This window comes from Sceloporus undulatus, chromosome 5 (assembly GCF_019175285.1).
Source record: "Sceloporus undulatus isolate JIND9_A2432 ecotype Alabama chromosome 5, SceUnd_v1.1, whole genome shotgun sequence".
NCBI classification, from domain to species: domain Eukaryota; kingdom Metazoa; phylum Chordata; class Lepidosauria; order Squamata; family Phrynosomatidae; genus Sceloporus; species Sceloporus undulatus.
Window position 1 is genome coordinate 170,940,107 of NC_056526.1, and position 21,532 is coordinate 170,961,638.

General features: G+C 40.3%; 2 protein-coding genes across 3 annotated transcripts in view; both read left to right on the top strand.

The window, feature by feature from the left end:
* Window positions 1–10,512, top strand: part of LOC121932291 (alcohol dehydrogenase 1-like) — a 52,498-nt gene extending 41,986 nt beyond the window's left edge. Inside the window, exons 3-10 of one of the 2 annotated variants that reach the window (XM_042470870.1) lie at window positions 1,007–1,108; window positions 2,639–2,780; window positions 3,484–3,571; window positions 4,470–4,692; window positions 5,301–5,561; window positions 8,758–8,893; window positions 9,359–9,497; window positions 9,871–10,511. In XM_042470870.1, the coding sequence (XP_042326804.1) occupies window positions 1,007–1,108; window positions 2,639–2,780; window positions 3,484–3,571; window positions 4,470–4,692; window positions 5,301–5,561; window positions 8,758–8,893; window positions 9,359–9,497; window positions 9,871–9,895 (1,116 nt within the window). In that variant the 3' untranslated portion in view covers window positions 9,896–10,511. Of the gene's footprint in view, window positions 1–1,006; window positions 1,109–2,638; window positions 2,781–3,483; window positions 3,572–4,469; window positions 4,693–5,300; window positions 5,562–8,757; window positions 8,894–9,358; window positions 9,498–9,870 lie in introns of both variants that reach the window. The other variant, XM_042470869.1, reaches the window with a different exon arrangement.
* Window positions 10,513–19,157: 8,645 nt separating this feature from the next.
* Window positions 19,158–21,532, top strand: part of LOC121931723 (alcohol dehydrogenase class-3) — a 33,216-nt gene continuing 30,841 nt past the window's right edge. The window contains exon 1 of the mRNA XM_042469703.1: window positions 19,158–19,253. Coding sequence (XP_042325637.1) covers window positions 19,158–19,253 — 96 coding nt within the window. The remainder of the gene's footprint in view (window positions 19,254–21,532) is intronic.

Sequence of the window (21,532 nt, forward strand, 5' to 3'; positions counted from 1 at the left end):
ATTATTATTATTATTATTATTATTATTATTATTATTATTATTATTATTATGTGGCATTCTGGGGTGGCAAGGAGGGAGGATGCAGGATGTATAGATGGCATTAGATTGCATTTTGGGGTTGAAAACGGGGCCAAGGAAAGATCCATAACTTGCAGTGACCCAAATACCCACAACACACATACACACACACACACACACACACACACAGAGGAGGTTTTTAAATTTGACAAAATCTGTGCATAATGGCACCTGGTTGTATTTTTAAAAAAGGAGGGGGAAGCACACTTCCGATTGCCCAATGGGTGCAGGAAATGTCACCTATGACCAACGCGAAAGTAAATTTGATTGACAGCCAGGAACTTCATTTTAAACCCGATTTCTCCGAGAGGGCATTCAGGGTTAAAATATCCTGATGAGGTAGTGAGCACTTGCTCCCGAAGAGATTGGGGGGGGGGGGGCACCGAATCTTCCAGTTCCTTCCAGCACAAAAGGGTCACTATGAATGGGGCCTGAGACTGGCTTCTCCCAAAGGGTAGTTGTGAGGGAAAGGATTCCCATTTCACACAGAACAGTGTGAGCCTGAAGGACTGGACAAGAAAAGCCTGCTAAAATGACCACAGCGTCCAGGCTACCTCCAGCACAGCAGTCCTTTGTTTTGTAAAATGCAAATGTTAAAAGGTTTTGCCTTCCTGCTGTTGTGGACCATAACTCCAGTGAGCCCTAGCTGGCATGCCCAATGGCCAGAGATGATGGGCGAACACCAGGTTGCCTACCTTTGCTGCATAGAGGCAGTATTTACAGGACAAAGGATTGTGGTGTCAGTGTGACACAAATTTGTACAGAACTGCCAACAATGATATTTCAGCCTGGATCCAGCCGTTCCACTTTTAATTCAATATTTATACTACTCTGTGGTTTCTGGGGAAAGCATTGTGTACTGAAACTATTATGGAAAACGGCTTTGCAAAGCTTTCTGGCTTATTTTGTGGGTATGCTTTATATGCAGGTGATTAAATGCAAGGCGGCAATAATCTGGGAAGCTGGGAAAGCACCTTCCATTGAGGAGGTGGAGGTGGCACCACCAAGAAGCCATGAAGTTCGAGTGAAGGTAAAAAATAAATGTTGTTCAAACGTGGAAGCTTCCCCTCCCTCCTGTTGGTGTGAATTTCAATTGTAGTGTGTGAGCACTTTGTACTTAAATGATAAAGACATGGGGTCAAAGTAGATGTTAAGGGGAATGGGGATTCCCTCCAATCATCCAATTTCCCTTCTGACACTGGGATTTCCTCAGAGATAGGTGTGTTAAAATCAGACTTGGAAACTAAGCCTGTGTTTATTTTCCAGTAACAAGTCATAAAACACAGAATCATAAATGCAAGATACATAGGTGAGGAAAATATTATGCTAAGGGAAACAAATGTCTTTCCCTATTTGAGAAGCAGCTCGTCAAAAAAAGGCCTTAAGTATTGTCTACATTATTCCATGGAGGTGGTAGAAGAAAACATAAGAGTACTAGTTTTGGGAAACTTAAATGTCAAGTGGGACCTGCAAAATATTGCAGTGTAGAATCGCTGTTTGAACCCCTGCCCCATTTCTAGGAAGCTCCATTCCGACTTTTAACTCCAACCACCAACAGTCTGCTAGTATTTCATGACCATATGCAATCCTCATTGGGACCCTTTTGTGGGTGGGTATTTTGTTCTGATTGTGGAGATGCTGTGCTTCATGATTTTTCCTCTTCAAATGAGTAAAACCTGTAATGTAACTGATTTATACACCACTAGTCAGAGCTTGGAAAAGTTATTTATCAGAGAATAGTATCATAGCCACTGCGGCAGGGAGAGTAGTAGATCGTGAATACAAGTTACTGAGGAACATGAGGAGGGTGCTGTTGGTCTCATGCTCTGCTCATGAACTACCGATAGGCAGGCAGTTTGGCATTGGGGGGAAGCATGCTTGAGGAGATTTGTCTTAACTGAGGGTACACCCAGACTGATTTAATAAGACCAGCCTGGGATAACCTGGCCCCAAAGTTGCCCTGAAGTCCTCCCCATTACCTGGGCATTCTGGGACAATGCCAGGTGACTCATGTCTTGAAGCCAAAAATAAGGTGCCCAATGTCGATCACATGGCTGGGTACCTTGCTCTGGCCTCAGGGGGAGCAACTCATATTAGCCGCAACAATGGCAGCCCGCACAGCGGGACGCACTGTGAGCAGCTTCCTAGCATTGCTTCATAGGGCTCCAGATCTTCCTGCAAGATCCAAAGCAAAAGGCGGCTTTTAAAAATCTGTGTTAAGGATGGTATTTCATGGGTTCAATCCTGAACTCACTGTATGACATCCAGATATTTCACATCAGAACCAAAGATTGAACCCTGCATCGTCTGGACTAATTGCCATGAGGATGTGGAGAGAATGTGTTATTTGACCAATGCAGAAATTGAGAAAGGTTGCATTTTTAGATTATAATTTCCAAATTCCTCCAGCCAGCATGTCCAGTTGCCAAACTGGCTGCCCTAGGAACTGAAGTTGTAACTTGTTCAAGCTCTGAATCTAGTATGGCTCTTCTTACATGGAGGTATAAACTGAGTGTTAGCAATGCAGATACTGAAATTATCTATTGTATATTCCACATAGATAGTGGCCACTGGGATCTGCCGGACTGATGACCATGTAGTGAAAGGCTTTTTTCCTGATATAAACTACCCAGTCATTGCAGGCCATGAAGGAGCTGGAATTGTTGAAAGTGTTGGGCCAGGAGTCACTTGTGTAAAGCCAGGTAAGGGTCAGGCAGAAAAGAAATTCTGAAGTACTTTTTGTATCGGACAGAGCTAGGTTTAATTCTACATTTACCATTTACAATCAAGCATTATATAATGGGCAATTGGAACCTGCAGCCCTCTAGACTTTGTGGGATATTAGTACCCATCATCTTTAGTTACCCTAGGAGTAGAGCATGATAGCAGAAAGATATGTCAATGTTTGGAAAACCACAGGTTTCTCACTTCTCATGTAAAGGACTGTAATGCATCCAGCAGTGCCTAGATTCCTCACACTTCCCTTCATCATCTTTCCATGGCAGGGAAATGTATTGGTAGACATGTGCAGTTATTGTGGAGGGCCCTCCCAGGGAGTAAGGTATGGGGGGGGGGGGGGTTTGGAGTTCCATGTCTTGCCCCTGGGCTGCAAGCCCCTAAAGTAAATCCCTTTCAAACTCATAACAAAAGCTGATTTTGAACCACTAGCCTTCAGAGAGAAACTGATTAAAAAAAAAAACAGCAAGAACAACTAGGCCACTTACACCTTCACCACAAAAGCACACCAAAGTGAGTTTCCATATTTTATTCACATATGACATTAAAATATTTTTGAACAATTAGTCTGTTCAAATATAGAACTTATTTTAACACTATATCTGTTTTATTTGCAAATGTTAAATGTATGTTTCATTGTAGTTATGGCTTGTTTTTGGAAACTTGTAGGTGACAAAGTCATTCCTCTGTGTATCCCCCAATGTGGGGAATGCGACTGCTGTTCCAGTCCTAAAGCTAACTGTTGCATCAAGTCCCAGTAAGTCCATGTGTCATCTGCTGGTGTACTGGTAAATTTTAAAGAGCAGTTGCCCATCAAGACAAACCCTCAGAGCCATACTTCCAAGGAGAGTGCAAACATGTACAATGCTGTGTTAATTTATATCAAGAAACCAGTTCTAGCAATTTTCATCTAGGAGTAGATCCTTTGTACATTTAATGGATCTCCAGTGCCCATTCAAAACCAAAGCACTCCAAAATACATTACATCATGACATTTCACAACAATATGTTGTTACAAGGAAAATTCATTTTTCCATAAGCCATTATGAGGATTGTAGTTAAACTCAGAAGGAACAAAGATGGCTGGGGGCGGGGGAGATATGTCAATGTCCCTGCTAACCCAAAAGTCTCCTCACTACAGCCCTGTGAGTTATAGCTTTACTACATGTTTTAGCTATATTCTACTTTGAGTCCCAGCTTGCAGGGAAAGGTTGTGGTGGTGGTGGTGGTATTATTATTATCATTATTATTATCATCATCTTAATAATGCAGGACCCCCATGAAAGTGGAAAACCTGCAAATTAAAAAAACTGAAAAAACACCTCTCTAGAAAACTCTAGGTCCTACGGTGCAACTCAGTGCTCAACATACCCCGGATGTTGACCCTAGAATTGACCTAGAGGACTTACAAATGCCTAGAGAAGTGTTCGCCCTAAGAATCTCTAGGTCCTCCAGTACAATTTCTGGTAGAGATTGACCACAGAGTCATGCTGCCTCCAGGTTTCAGACCTAGAGATTCCTAGAGATAACATATTAATTAAATTAGTGAATAATCAAATCAGCAAAAGTCAAAGCTGCAAATGTGGAGGGCTGCCTGTACTGACAGCATTTTAGCTCAAGTTATAAAACAGACCAATCTGAATCTCCTCACATAGTCTCTACAAACCTCTTCAAAACTTGATGCCAGACAAAACCAGCAGGTTCACCTGTAGAGGAAAACAGATTCACCATTTTCTGTGGATAAGCACCTTCTCTGAATACACGGTTGTGCCTGATGTTTCCATTGCAAAAATCAGTAATGATGCTCCTCTGGACAAAGTCTGCCTCTTTGGCTGTGGGTTTTCTACTGGTTATGGCGCAGCTATCAATAATGCTAAGGTAAGCATCAGTCCTTACATATACTTTCCAGAAAAAAACTGGAATAAGATTTACTTCTTTACTGCTTGAAGATGCTTTCAGAAATCTCTCTTCTCAAAATGCTTTGAGATGCAAGTATAACAGCTTGATCTTACCAGCTAATGTATTCTTGAATCCAGTTGCCCCCAATCAGTCTCTCAAGCTGGTGCCATCCATGTGTGTAAAGACTTCAGCTCCTAGGGTTCCATAGCCAGTCTCATTCTCCAGTGCCAGACAGATTTAAAATACCTGGCTCTGAGGACTCCCTTAGAGATCCTCAGAGCCAGGCATTGCAGGTGGCATGTCCTGTTTGATCATCTGTCTGACAAAACTTTTCCACAATGCCTAGCTCTGAGGAAGGACCTGGTCAGCCTTTGGACATGGCCATCTTTGTGGAGAACACTGCCATCAACTTCACATGGCTGACAGTACTTTACACAGAGTCCATCCATCTGGGTGTTGTTGTTTTAAAGCTGTTATCTTTACTGAAAACTGTTCAGTTCTGTCTATTCTGTTTCTCTTTGTTTCTTCCTGAAATCCTAATCCCAGTCATGGAAAATCTCAATCTGTTCTGATTTATATACTTGCAGGTGGAGCCTGGTTCCTCTTGTGCCATCTTTGGCTTGGGTGGTGTTGGTCTGTCTGTCATCATTGGCTGCAAAGCAGCTGGTGCATCCAGGATCATTGGGATTGACATTAACAAAGAGAAATTTGCAAAGGCCAGAGAGCTAGGAGCCACAGAGTGCATCTCTCCTGAAGATTTCAAAAAGCCCATTAATGAGGTGTTGGTGGAGATGACTGGATTTGGCGTGGACTATGCTTTTGAAGTGGTTGGACGTGTTGACATTGAGGTATGAGGTCCTAATTATCACATGTAAGACTCAGTTTTCAGTTTTGCAGCAGAAGAAAGCTTCAGATGTTGCACAGAAACTTTGAAAAGAGGGCACACTATGAATGGAGGAGACCTCTGCTGCTGTGGAGGAGAGGGCCACGTGCACCGCTTCTGACTTTGCCATGGCAGTATAGGTCTCCTCATGAGGAGGCCACCGCAGTGAAGGAGAGGCCTGAGCATGTCGTTTTGCTGCTGCTAGCCCCACATACACACCAGGTGACACCAGGAGTGGGGACATCACTGGTCAGCCATAGTGATTTTTGTATTCTTTGCAAAATGTTTTAAATGTGCATCTAACATGCACATGATTGAATTATCATTTGGATTTCTTCATGGCAGTATGGGTGAATAAGGACCATTATCTGATTTTGCGAGGCCTTTTGCAACAGGCTGTTAGTGAGTGTCCTGTTGATATTTTGGGTGATGAACCTTGCCTGTGGTCCTGGTCTGGTGCCAAGTGGATGAAGATGCTGGCTCCTCTCCTACTCAGGAAGAAAGCGAAACTCCAAACAGCCTTTCAGCTTGCTGGAACAATGTCTAGTGAAACAGCTTTTTAATTAAAGAATCACATTCCAGCAGGTTCACTCCTTAGAGGGCTTTATTACTTGTTTCTAAAGAACACAAACTAGTTACTGCTATACAAAAACTCTTACTGTCACACCACACTATTAACAACTCTCAGACTCCAAAACTCCCACAATTCACTAGAACAGAGTTTGTTTTCTTATATACAATATTCCCACAATGTGATTACTAAGTCCAGCCTCCTTCTATACAAGTTGCTATGCAACATAGAAACCAATCCCTGTTCAGACTGAAGACATATCATATTTACATTTAGTCTTGCTCAGTTGACCTTCAACATCCATCTGTGGCTCTGGCCTCTGGCCCCCAGCTGTAGCCATTTGAGACTTCTGCAGACATTGTCACAGCGGAACATTTTTACCTTAAATATATATTAACATGTCCAATCCCTTTCCTGTTCTTCTTCTCTCTTCCCTACTAATTCAGTTTTCATCACTGAGAGGGAAAGAATAGGTGACTTCACTGGGATAGGCCTGATGGTTCTGGCCAAATGAACTTCCTGTGGATAAGTCTATATGTGTTCCTTAGCCAAACATCAAAAGCCCTTTATAAGCTAATAGCTCTGACATCTACCAAGAATTGTGAAAGCAGTGAAAAGAAGCGATCCATCAATTTTGGGCTTTGGCCCTATCTGGGAGATAATCAGGAGATATCAAGATTTGATAGGTCCCTCATTCCTAATGCTTACTGTTATGCACAGAAATGGGGGCTTGAGAAACCCAACTAGCAATGAATATGTATCATTAAAATGTTGGGGAATATTATTTAGCTCAAAGGTTTTTAAGAGATGGGTAACTGGGACCTTTTAAACCAATGTCTACTGAGAAAAATTAAAAGAACTGCAATTTAATATATCTAGGAGGTTTTTATTCATAAATGTGTCAAGATGTGCAAACACGCATGCACATTAGAGCACAGTCACATTTACAACATTCATTCAAGACTACTGGTTGTGGAAAATTTGAGTAGAGACAATGAAAAGGTAAATGAGAGAATAATTATCATCTAGCATCCCAAAAATCACAGCCTGCAGATTCAAGCAAGCAGCGTCCATAAAGACCGATTTTGAAGAAAAACATTTAAAAAGGGAGAAATGCCATCAGCAAATGGTGGAAAATATACTGTAATGGATCTTGGAAATAGCAGCTATCCCAGGAAATAGATATCTTTTTTTAAAAAAAACATAGAGACTCAGATTAGGCACAGATTCTTCTCAATGGAAAAAGAGGACAAAGAGAAAAGATAGGAAATGCAATTCCTTTATGGCTGAGAGAGAAATAGCAGCCAGAAAGCGAATTTAGGGGGGAAAGACTGGGGTCTCAGCTACAGCTGAGGGAACACTCAAAGAGAAGCAAATGATCTAAAGATGCCATAGCTAAGGGAAAACCCCCACAATGAAGGCAACAAAGGCCTTTTGGATTGGAGATGCATTTATACCCAAAAATCTTGTCTTAAAGCAATATGTTTGTGGACCTCCAAAGAATTTAAAAACATTGTTAATGTTTTCCTGGGAATGGATGCACTGAGAGCATTTTAGCACCACGGTGTTAAAGAATTGATAAAATCTTTTTTGATCTGGGGACAGGCAGAGGGAAGTGGGGGAAAATTTCAAAGGGTTGGATTAATTCTGGCTTCTATCAGATGCAAAATAAGCTGGTAGGGAGAAACATGTCCAATCATGCATTACCCATGGCACTTGTCTTTTTGTTCTTTCTTAGCTGACATGTCCAAGTGCAAACAACTCCAACACTTGTGTCTTTAACTTCCTTGGGTCCTGTGAGCTCCAAAAACACCTGCCAGGCCATCCTGATTTCCAGTTACATTCCCACTAGGTATCAATTTTGGTTACCCATACACACACACATGTACAATCTACAATCGTGAGGGTATGCAACGGCACATAATACTACTCTATAACTCTAGATAGGAGTGGGAAACAGAAGATGCCCTTTCCCAGCATGGATGTTAGCTTAAATGGTCCAGAGAACTAAACCTGAATGAAGGTCTACACTGTAGCTTTTTCTTACAGTTCATCAAGGATTGGTGCCTTGGCTCCTCCTAAAGTGCTGCAGCTTTGGCAGACACTTTCCAACTGTCCTGATTTGGCAGGGACAGTTCTGATTAATCCTCTGTTGTTCCATTTTTTTCAGCTGCTTTTAAAATATCCCAATTCCTCTTTCCTCCTTCCAATTTCCCCCTTCATCCTTAGCTTACTTTTGTTGCTGCAAACCAAGTTCAACAAATGGCTGCAAATTAAATTCAAAGTACAAAAATTTGCACTCAACTCAGTGGGGGAAGAGGAGGTGAGTAGGAGGGATCTTGCTCTTTCCAGTAGCTTCATCTCCTAGCTTGTGTATTCTTCCTCATTGATAACTTATGACATCTTGACCATACTTTATTGTTGTTTGACCACATGAGTCCTGGTTTTCATCTGTGAAATGTTGGAGGATATGAGATTGGCTTATAAGAACCTGAACTGCTCTGGATCAGGCCAAAGGCCTTTCTAGTCCAGCCTTCTATTCCTTGATTTCTTTAGCTTCTTAACTTGGTTTTCTGTGTATCTCCCATAGGCTATTGCCCTTGCATCCTGCCACTTGGGTCACGGAGTCTGTGTGCTGGTTGGAGCACCTCCTGCAGGATCCCAGCTCTCTATCAGTCCTTTACAGCTCCTGACCGGGAAGAAATTGATTGGATGTTTGATTGGAGGTATAAATTGGTTGCACTGCATCAAATGATGGTTATAGCATATGTTGGTGATCCTCTGACCCTCACAAATCACATGTTCTTTGCATCATGTTTTTTGGTTTTTTGGGTTTTTTTACACTCTGAGGTCATAACATAGACTTAGGACATTATCACATGAGCCTCAGTCTCACTGCAGTCATCTCAAGGAAAACATCTTGGTTTAGAAGCATTCATTATCACAAGTCTCTGCAACAATGCGGAGATGCTGTTTTTGCCATCAGTGGTCTCTCGTGCTCTCTTCGGTGCTCCTCCTTAACCCTGCTTTCCTGCCCTATTCCTTTCTAAGTTTTCTTATGTGATGAAAATTAACCATTATCTCCATCTTCTAAAATATGTGTGAAATATAAATATCCACTTTTTTCCTATCCATAAATAAATAAATGAGTATGTGGTAGCTGAGCCAACACGCTTTCATTTCCCTTCTAGGTTGGAAGTTGAAAGATGCTCTCCCTAAACTGGTTTCGGATTATATAGAAAAGAAATTTAATACAGATGCATTAATAACTCATGTGTTGCCTTTTGAGAAAATAGGTGAAGGCTTTGAGCTTCTATACAGTGGTAAAAGGTATGGTTTCCATCATATTTATTCATTTTTAATACTTTGATCCTGGCCTTTCCCCACAAAAAAGATAATGGCAGTGGATTTGCCCAGATATATCATTTGAGCTTTATACCTGAACAGGCATTTGAACATCTGTCTCCTTGATATAAGTCCAACATTTTCATTTCAAAGTAAATGTTCAAGGCAAAAGAAGCTGCCATTTTATGGGAAACTCCAAAGTGAAAGTCATAATTTTTCTTTACATATTTTAGAAGTGTAACAACGGGCTTTAACTAAACCAATCTAAAATGTCCCAATCCATAATTTACTACTTGCAAAGAGGCATTGTTATGGGTTTTAGGCAAGAAAATAATTTTTCTTCTTCTTTTTCTTTCAGCATTCGCTGTGTCTTGTTGTTTTAAGAGAATCTTCCTATTTTACAAATCTTTTACATACTGGACCAAATTCAATAGAATTTCTGCAGACACTCAACTGAAACTGTTACAGTTTACAACTAATGAGCAGGCAAGTGAATGAAGAGAAAACATTTAAGTCTATATATAAATGGGAAGACTTTACATTATATGATTACAGCTGTAAGAATTGTTTAGGCACAAAGGTGGAAAGAAATAACAACTCCAACAAAGGTAGATTGGCTGACGAAGACCATTGAACTTGCTGAGATGGATAAACTCAATTTTAATCAAAGAAAAATCCTTAGCTTTAAGAAAGATTGGGAACAGTTTGTTTCTTTAATGCATTTTTATCAGGGGCAGGTATCAGTTTTAGGTTTTATTAAGTGAACCAGGTGGAATTGTTTTGAAGAAGTAAAACACATTATTATGGTTTAAAGGAAGTACGGAGAAATAGAGGAAAATAATTATCACTTAGTAAAAGGCAAGTTACGAGTATGTTAGTTATATGTAGTGTATGTTTACTGTTTAGTTACATATGTTAATTTGAAAGTGGTGTGTTTTGTAGTTTGTGTATTGATGTGGAGGAGGAGAAAAGTTTGTTTTTATTTGTTTGTTTTAATAAAAATAATTTTATAAAAAAATTATATCTATTGTATATATACATTGTATTATTTGTAACTCATATAGTGTTTAAATAATCTCAAATAATGAATAAATGATAATGGAAAAGCAACAACCAAAGCAATTAGGTAAAACAAATATCTGTAACTAAACCAGTTGCATTTTGGGGTACTATGATAAGTTATAGCTGCTTTCAAAAAGTAAATTTCTATCCTCTGATCTAAAGGATTCTGGATTTCTGGATTCCCACTTTTGAATTAGGTGTACTAATAGTTACAGATCTGTGTGGTCATAGCTGGGCTGTTACCATGCAGCCACATAAAGCAACCAGTGGGAGTTGTTGAGAGGAGTGACTTAAAATGAGCAAGACTTCTTCTACCTCATAACTAGTGGTGTACAAATTGCATCTGCCCTGCATGTGTGCAACAGCTCAGCTGCTCTCATCTGGTCCATTGTCTGCAGAGCAATGCTTCCATTTGTTTGCACATGAATAGATTTTGAGTGGGAAACAATAGGCAAAAGAATACTCCTACAAAAAGCAGGCTAATGCAAAGCTACTTGTATACATCTATGGTGGGGAATTTGCTTCTTCCTCCTTCTCCTTTATTGTATCTCTTCGTCTTATCCGTCACTTCCAAAAGTATTGTAATATTTCTCACAGACATATGCATAAATATATTGGTTAATATCAAAGGTTACGGATTCTTTTGAGGAAGGATTGTGCACCTTTGAAACAGGGGAAATCAAGTACCAGCAGGATATGGGTGCCCCACTGCTGTTCTAACGTTGCTGGAAGAAGAATATTTGCTTTCCCCTAGTAATGCCATGTGGCTATGGGGAGGTAACTAAGTGCTTCTCCAGTCCTGTCAAGCATGTAATTAGTGTGCAGAGTGCCTTCAAGGGCTTTACAGTAAGTCAAGGGGAGGCTTTCTGGATCAGAGTAGCATAGGTCCTACAATAAGGAGATGTTGGACTGAGGCCATTCTTTTTTAATTAACCAGAGTCCTCAAAACATCTGCCATCCCTGTTCTATAGCAACCTATTCCAGTATTCATTTCCTGCTCTACTTCTGTGTGAGTTCTTTAGCTACCGCAACCAGGATGACATATCAAAGCATGAACCAAGCAAATTGAAAAATTACTTGCTATTCATGAAAAGGAAAGCTGTGTTTGCTAAGGAGGTGACTCAAGTGTCGTGTGTATGGAGCTTTTCTTTCCATAACCATTTTGTACATGGAAACATATTTTGGGAAGCTGGTCCAGCAAAACTTTTCCAAAACCTTGGAAAAACAGAATCAAGTGTGTGGCGGTGGGGGAAAGTTAAAATCCCAGGGAATCCACCAAAAGTCATATCTGCTATTATACATTAATAATACATAGAAGGTGATGTGTTGGAATCTTGGCTTGAATTTATTAATATAGACAGCCTTAATATAGATAGCACTCTCTTCCATCTTGGAATAATCATGATTGAGTCTCTCCTAAGCATTTCTGCTTTTGTAAGCATCTCTGAAAAAGATCGAATCATGCCATATACTTTGCTGCTGCTCTCAGCTAAATAAGAATGTTATCGCTTCCTGGCCATGTACTTTGTGTATGCTTCGATATTGAAAAACAACAATAGTAGGTAGCAGGAAACAACGGAGAGGAAATGAACTCAGAGTGTTACAATTTAAATATGCCCCTGAGACTCACATGCAAAGGCAAATCTCATGGTGGTGTCCTGGAATTATTGTAGAACTTCAACACTTATTACTCTTTATTTTATTACACTGTGAAAAAATAATTGTACAGTATTTACTTATGAGTTATAATTATGTCCTGCTTTTTCTCCACTAAGTTCAAAAAGGAATATATGCCTCTCCTGCTTGGTTTATCTTTGCAGCAAGTCAGATTGGAAAGCGGGATTGACTCACAGTAACCCAAGGGGTTTCATGCCTGAGTGGGGGCTAAATGTTGATTTTCCCAACGCCCAGGCTAAGGATGTAATTCTTTGCTAACTTCATTCTTAAAGGAAGAAATAGGTAATTTTAGGAATTTTCATCCTGCTGTGAGAAAGCCATCAACACCTGTGCAGTTTTTGAAGACTGTTTCCAGTTCATGACTTACTCTGTGCAAAAATTACACATGGTGTTTTGTATGGGGTTTACATAGAAAACAGCATTTTCTACAGAGAAAATAATATTTCTAATTTTCTGTCCTGATTTCTGCACAGAAAATGCTGTTGTTGTGGACTTATAGCACAAAAATCGCACATGGATTTTTTGGAGCAGAAAACAGCATTTTCTGCAGAAAAAAAATAGTATTTCTTATTTTCTATGTAGAAAGTGCTGTTTTATACACAAAAACCAATGCACAAATTTTGCACAGAGTAAGTCCAAAACTGCAAAGATTCTCCTCATCAGGATTTCCCAGCTCTTGAGTAACATGGGTTTATGCATATTGTTGAATATTTTCCCATCCTTGTTCCCAGCTAATGCTATAACCACTACACCACACTGTCTCACAAGAAACACCACAAGGAAAAGGTAATTTAAAAAAAACAACAACTGAATTTTAGTTTTTCAGTCATAGTCATTCTCCAAGGATGTAGTTTTGCTCTCTGTTGGTGCAATTCCACTCTCTAACTCTTTCTGGACATGGAGGCCCTATATCTGAGCAGAGCTCTGAAAGCTCCAGTTTTGATCTACATCTCCATGACTGCATGTTATGTTGGCCGAGGGATTCTGGCACTTGCAGTCTAAAAAGGGAATTTTCCTGAGCTCTATACAGGAGTGAATGAAGGAATGGAGGTGTATATTTGATGAACCATCTGCCTCCATATACAGTATGTTATATACTGATGCACCACTGCTTGCTGCTCATCTGCCAGAAAAGTGAAAGCAGTGGAAGAAAGGAGACACCATGGAGGTACCTCTGCCCACTCCAGTCTTTCTACTGGAACTGAATGCCTTTGTTCAGTAGCCACTGAGTGCCTTTGTTGTCACTTCTATGCTTGAGAAGGCAAGTATCACAGGCACATCTTGTATGATATTTACTCAATAGAGCATGCAGAACCCATCCTGTGGGCCTTCAGGGATTATGGTGTGGGGAGACTGTCTAATGGGATCACTTCTCCGATGGGCAGCATGACATTGCATAGCACACAACTATTGGTATAAAATAAATACAACACTTGGTACAAAAAGTGCTCTTAATTGAAAATTAGTTAGATTTGTTTACCACCTTTCCTCCGCATAACTCAAAGTGGAAGGATGTATGGTTTTCCCTACTCATTCTTCTCCCCACAACAACCCTTGAGACACATGAGGACTGACAGAGAATGACTTGCCCAGGGTGAACTACTCCACTGAGTAGATATCTGGATTGGCAGCTCTCCACTCCTCATGCAATACTTTGACCACTATACTACACTGTTTTTTTCTGTTCCTAGAGAGCAGGTTTGCCTATTATGCAATGACATGCCATTACAGTAATATTATAAAGAGTTGTACATTGGACAAGGTATCCAATCTGAAACCTATAGTAGATATGTTCTGCTTTTAATAACATATCATAAGCATCGAGCTATAGTGAATTGTTATTAAAAGCAGAACATAGAATAACATTTTCTGTACTAAAACTGAGTATCTTACCATGTTTGGCTCTTAGAAGAGCAAAACTTTTGGCTAACCGGCATTCTTACTAATTCAGTTATACATAAAAAACATCTCAGGGCATGTCAACCATGATCTCAGTGTATGTCAATATTTATTGTAACTTCCTGCTAGATTTTTTTCCCATCCAAGGACATAAAATGTTGCATTTTAAAGCTGTTGTATTCTTAGAAGTGAGTGCGGGAACAAAAGACAAGAAACACAGCATTTGAAAGAAGGGGGGAGAGTAAAACACTGCAAACAGTGATGGAAGATTACACAACAAATGAGCTGCAATAAACAAACTTAACATCTTAAAACATCACAGTGATGCATGTTCTACTGAAACTAATGGAAGCTTGTTCCACACTGTGGTTCCATTTAAAGATCTATGGTGCACATGGATCTGATGCACATAAGGGATTCTGGTGTGTTTGGCTTCTCCAGTTAGATGTTCCAGTTAGGATTCATTCCATTAACTGACTGCATTCCAAAATTCTCATTGAGGCAATTTTGGGCATGATTTAGGACATTTTTGGATAAAAGAGCACCCAAAAATTTGCCTTGGATTTTTTTAATTTAGGAGTATCCAGGAGTGCTTCAGAATACCTCTGATTTGTATTGAGGACTGTATAACAGTGTTTCCAGACAAGGCTTTTATTGTGCAATTGCTCTACCTCAAACAGAATTGTTTGTAGTTCCAGGAAGATGTCACCTTCTATTTATAACCCTTCTGAGTTTTTCTCATAACTTCTTGCATCTTTGCAAATCTGCTGCCTTGTGTGAATAACTGCTATTTATTTCCAGTTCAGGAGGTTTATGGGGGATCCCATACTTTCCCAGTGCCATTTCATTCAAATACAAGCAAACCTCTTAGCAGTATGCCCATAATGTCTCATCACTGGGAGATGCAAAGGTTGTGTAATGAATACTGTTGTTTGTGGGATTTGAATACAACTGTGAAGAGAGAAATTTTACCCATTTTTCTTCACTAGACAAACAATTAGTCCATCAGCAGACATAAAATCTACTATCACTGTGGAGGATGGTTGTAGTAGCCAAAGACATTTATGGCAAATCTAAATATGTATTCCCTCAAAGTGGTTATTAAAGTATATGTAAAGTTGTCATAAAAGAGGGAAATTCCAATGAGAAATCATTAACAAGGTTTTTTGTTTTGTTTTGTTTTGGTTTTTTAAGACTTTATGGTAGGCAATAAATGCCAAAGTGCAAGTTTTGCAGCTCACTTTTGTTTGTTTCTATTGGATTTCTTTAATATGTTGCTGAGCTACAAAAGCTTTTTGCAATGAAAGTTCTGGTAACTGCTGATTAGAGAACTCTAAAAACAATACAGTGGCATGGGAACTGGGCCCTCTGTCAAACTCTGTTCTTTCCCCACACAGTTCAGCAAACATTAAAACTTTATTCCAGTAACCATAGGTGTTAGCAAGAAGATGTCTGCAGACAGAACTGCTATTTCTTCCATACGCCAGGCCAACATTCTCTTTACCCCACTCTACAGTTTAGCAGGCTTTTTTTTACAGTTTGTCCAAAAATCAACACAACTCTGTGTACCACACTTCTTAACCAAATCACCCAACCCCCCTTTAATAATTTAAATGTATGCCCTACATTGTTACAGCTAGCATCATTCAGATACACATATACAGTGGGCCCTTCCCTTACATCGGGGATCCATTCTGGATCCCCTCAAGTAAGGGGAATTCCGTGTATGCTCGCACCCGTTGAAAACAATGGGGTGCATGCTCACAGCAGCTCATAGCCACATGCTTTACTGTCACACAGCTTCGGCGTAAACTTGAAGCCATGTATAGTGCGCCCGCATATGGTGTACTGTATACCCTACAACATTACATTAATAACCATTATAATCATAGAATCATAGAGTTGGAAGAGAGCACAAGGGCCATCCAGTCCAACTCCCTGCCATGCAGGAAATCTCAATCAAAGCATCCCCGCCAGATGGCCATCCAGCCTCTGCTTAAAGACCTCCAAGGAAGGAGACTCCACCATTCTCCAAGAGAGTTTGTTTCACTGTTGAACAGCCCTTACTGTCAGGAAGTTCCTCCTAATGTTGAGGTGGAATCTCTTTTCCTGCAGCCTGCATCCATTGTCCTGTTCTCTGGAGCAGCAGAAAACAAGCTTACTCCCTCCTCAATATGACATGCTTCAAATATTTAAACATTAACCATAACTATTAAACATAAACATAAACCAAAATCATCCAATTCATGACAGAGCTGATGATATTCTGACACCATCACTCAATGATACTGAGTTTCACAATGGCTACGAAATACATATGCCTGTATATGGTTTAGATTCCTTTTTACAAAACTCAAAAGCTAAGAACTAACTGATGTTAGTGGCTTTGGTACCAATGGACCAGTTAACTTGGTCTGTGTTCTAGTGTGAACTTTGAGCAAACTATCTTAAGTTCTAAACTCTTTGTCCACTCAGAAAGTATAAGTTATGTACCATTGCTGGCAGGAGATGCCTGAGATTGAAGCTGCAATTTTCTACAGCACATACAAAGGATGTTATCTATTTCTAAGGTGACCAGCCTTCATTTCATCCTCTGTATATTCTTTGTTCCTAACATTTCAGCACTTGTACCACAACCCCAAAGCTAAATCTGGAAGTCATTCAGAGGGTATAGCTGACACAGTACGTCTGGCAATACTTTACAGTACAATCCAGTGCATGTTTATTCAGGAGTAAGTCTCACTATATTCATTAGGGCTTTCTCACTAGTAAGTGTCCATAGGCTGTGGTCTTAATAAGTTAGGGGACATGTAATTTTCACATCAGTGAGGTAGAACCTCTGCTCCAGGTTTAATCTGAACTTTAAAGAAGATGTCCAAGGAGCTAAACCAATTTTGAAGATGAGGTTCAGCATCTATAAAATTCACACACTACAATAGAGAGCAGATTCATCTCCCCACTGGTACTGGAGCTGCCAGCCACATAAAAGTGAAGATGCTTTTGCAATCTTTCTGGTGATATCCTGTTTCCAACAACAGCCAGTAAGATACCTCCAGGAAGTCCACAAACATGGCATGAGCAATCAAGATACAAAGGACATGTCTGGTATCAAACATACTATGGAAACCTATTAAAGCCAATCATTACATCCCACATAACAGCTTTGATTCCAAGGTCATGATAAACAAAACCTTACAAAGAATAATGGAAAAAGAAAAACAAGGTTTGTTTAAACAGATGATAAGGCAGCGATGACCCTTTTATCAGTAGTAATACACTAGACAGAATAAAAAGATTGTGTTTCAGAGATTAAATGCTGAAGGAAGCAAGGCAAAAGGAGAGATAACAATATTAAATGGAGATCTGATTATAGCAACAAGATGCTACCCTGCACAGAATCTCAAATCCAAAATGGTAACTTATGTGACTTCAATGTTAATGGAAAATTCCTTTGACATTAATTACCTAATAAATATGGTCCAATCTCTTTAGTCCCACAGTTCTGATAGATGAGAATTCCTTCTTAGTTTGCAAAATATTCCTTATTAAAAAATAATACTATGTCCTTGTATGTATTGTGAGAAATCTAGCTACTAATTAAAATGTTGAAAAATCAACAAGCATTTGTTTTTTTGGAGCAGATGGTTCATTCAGAGCTATGTTGACAATTGATAAGCAAACCTTTACACCAGATATGTGTGTTCAGCAAAGCAGAATGCTATTATTTTTACTAAAGTACTTGATCATAACCTCACAATATTATTTGAACTTGTATACACATTTCATGTGATATCTCCAGAAACTCTGGGCTGGGTTAAAGAAATGCTATTTTCTCATGCTGCTTGGTGATATATTTGCAAACACTGCTGATCTTTGAAAAGAGTTGCCTAAATTAGATATTAGGACAGGAAGACTACAACAGAAATATGTCCATAAAACATAAAAAACTAGTGTCATAAGTGGAATTATGGCAGTTGTTAACTCTTCATGTTGCTAGATTGGATCCACAAAGACTTTATATTTTTGTCTATTAGTTTAGATGGTTTTAAGGTACTTTAAAAAGGAATTTCAGTGCACTGGCCAAAGGACAACCCTGGATTATCACTAGGTATGTGTTTGATTTCACTTCATATTCTTTTTCTTGCTGAACAATATGGTTAGAATAACAGAATCATAGGGCTGGAAAGGACCCCAATACAATCTACTCCACCACCTGCCAGTGTGAAACCAACCACTAAAGCACCCCTAGGAGCCAGGCATTAATGTCTGTTTAAAAACCTCAGCAATTCTACATACTAAAATGTCCTGAATAAATATGTATAACTATCAGGGACAACCAAAGTTATGATGCCTGAGGTGAAGGACAAGATGGTATCTCCTCACCTGAATCATATTTTATATATAAAAGCCAACTGGACTAGCATTCTCAATCTCATCTCTACACTAGTGATGGAAAACCATCCTTCCCCACATTTTATGGCAACAGACTAATTTAGGAGATGCAAGTCATGTGTCCTTTCAAACCATGTCATCAACCTATGCCCCAATCATGGACTGCACAAAGGCAGCCAAAGTCCCTGTACCAGTGTAGAGAAAACATAGAGGCATTATTTACATGCAGTGGGTAACTCCATTTTCATGGAGCTAATCTAGCTCACAGAACCAGTGGGAGGTCGGAAGGAAATCTGTCCTTCGCCCCCAAACAGTTCCCCACCCCACCATTAAGCTTCCAAAAATATTGTGTCAGGTTTTGTCTGAACCAGCCAGGATACTCTAGGGGCAGTTCAGAGTATCCTGGCCCCAGACGTGCCCCAACCTCTCCCCTCCAGTTACCTGGCCCTCCATTATGATGGCAGGCAGCTGTTTGAAACATATCCCATTGAGCCACCTGACATCGATGCCACCATAGTGGGTTACTTTGCTCTGAGATCAAAACAAAGGGAACCAGCAATGATTACATCGCTGGGCACCTCATTCTGGCCTCAGACTGAGTGACTGGTGGCAATGATGGATGGGTCAGGTGGCTCAGTTGGACACATTTCAAACACCTGCTCAGCACCACAACAGAGGGCTCTGACCTTCCCAGAAGATCCAGGGCAACAGGTAACATTTTATAATCCATTACAAAGGTGTTACACAATAGTCTTTAAGATATTTGAAGACTGCTATCATACCACTTCTCAGTATTCCTTTCTGCAAGCTAAACTGGTGCTGAATGTGCTGGATGTCATTCAGTCTGTGCCAGAACTGGGGGTTTTGACCATGCATCATCTGGTCTCCCCACAAAGATAGTGTGGGGAGGCTGTTGTATTTGATCTGTGCAGACAGGACCTCAAGTCAAAGCAGTGGTAGTTCCACAATCAAGATGCAGCTACAGAGAAAGTGCTGTCCAACAAAATTACTAGGATTGAAATGATTGAAAATTGGCTGCAAATGAAACCAGGAATGATGTGGTATCACTTCTAGGCACATCAGGTTTACCAGTCTGGCGTGACAAGAGGTGCAGGCTCAAAAATGACTTTAACTCCCTCCCATAGGCTCCCTGAGTTGTGCAAGGGAGAGATGAGAGAAGTGAAATGTGTTTGCAGAGGATCTTTGGCTGCGTGTGTCACCACCACCTCAACACTGGTAAAAGGGCCCTTCCCCCTTGGAAACAGGAATCACTCCTAGGGATCACAAGGAGGGATAAAGTCTTCTCCTCCCAATCTATGAGCATAACCACAGCTTCCAGAAAGCAAACCCTAGCAGTGAACATAACCCCATCTTTTGGAGTACCTCTTTGTCTTGTTCCATTTTTAACTGAAGCATGACTGCTTCTGACAATGTTTGGATGGCAACAATTGCTGACTCTACTTTCCTCCCTGACTCTGCTCAAGAAAGAAAGGGGGAAAAACAGAGAGACCCACAAAATACCCTGCATCTCTCATAAATCTATCAAACAGTGTGGGTGGGCCATAAAATGTACTTTCATGACCAAATGGTATCAGATGTTTGCAAACTGATGACATCTGGACACCATTAGGTTGCTGTGCATTTTGCAATATACTTAACAGTGGATTGATGGGGTCTTGGCAATCCACACCTAGTATAAATGCTGCATAGTACAGGATGCTTTGAGATGACCTCCTGTCACCAGTTTAAAAAGATATTGTACAGTGATTCAGTCATTCCTTCATCCATTCATGGTTTTCCTGTGGTATGAAACAACAGGGGAACATGTAGGATTACAACTAGGAGAAAACATCATTTGTGCCTGGCTTCAGCATATTATTATATTCATTCTTCTTAAAAGTAACTTCCCATGCTCAGCAAATTTAAGAGTGCAAGATATGGATACCCCATACATTTATACCAAGGAAACAGGGCAATTTCACAAACACCTCAACTGGAAGCAACATTGAATTTAATGAAAATAAATAAATCCTCATTTGCTGCTGAGCTATACACTGCAATAGAAAATCATTCATGCTCATCTCTTTTGTGGCAAGTAAGGCAATTAATACAACATAATTCTGGTTTCTCTTGTTTCCCCATGTGTTATTTATATTGTTTGAATGTTGCCAAAATGTGGATGAGAACATTCTTGAGCAATCTCAGGAGAGAGAGGGGGGAAGGTATCTTATTTCATTGAATTGGATTGTCTCCCATTTGGAAGATTTCTGGAATACAAATATTTCTTACAAGTTAAATGGAACAGATTGTTCTATTTTTGAGATACAAATGAAAACTAGTCTGGACTTCTTTCTAGATTCTAGAATCTAAAGATCCCTGTGAACTGGGAAATAGAATGAAATCTGGAGAGAAAATGGGAGGATGCAGATATACAGTGTTTGAATGAGAAAACATAAAAAATGAATCAGTCTTTGATCCAGTCTGTGTATTGAACACAACTGCTTGGTTGCCCATGACACTAGTATTTCTTCAGTGTTGCGTGGTGCTAGGGATGCCATAACTCGGCTGCGCCCGTGATTGTAATGGTTTTGGGGTACTGGCACGGTCACGGTCCGGTTCACTCTAAATCCCGGGTTTGGGCCCTGGCCGGCAGCCATCGCGCCTAAAGGGAACACTCGTCCCCTTGAGGCTGGCTGGCCAATGGCAGAGCAGCTGGGGCAGAACTGTTTCCAGCCCCACTCTGCCATTGGCCAGCCTCAAGGAGGAGGTGGACCCTTGGAGGAGGAGGAGGAGTGAGACTCTGGGCCAGCCAGGGGGAGGGAAAAGCGCCCTTTCTTAGTGCATGGCGAGGAGGAGGAGGAGGAGGAGGAGGGGGAAACAGGAGGAGGAGGAGGTGGGTGCCCATTTTCAAAGTGCACTTTCTGTGTACAGTAGAGTCTCGGTGAAGAAGCATGGGACGTCGGATTGGGGACAAAAGTCCCTCGCCTTGC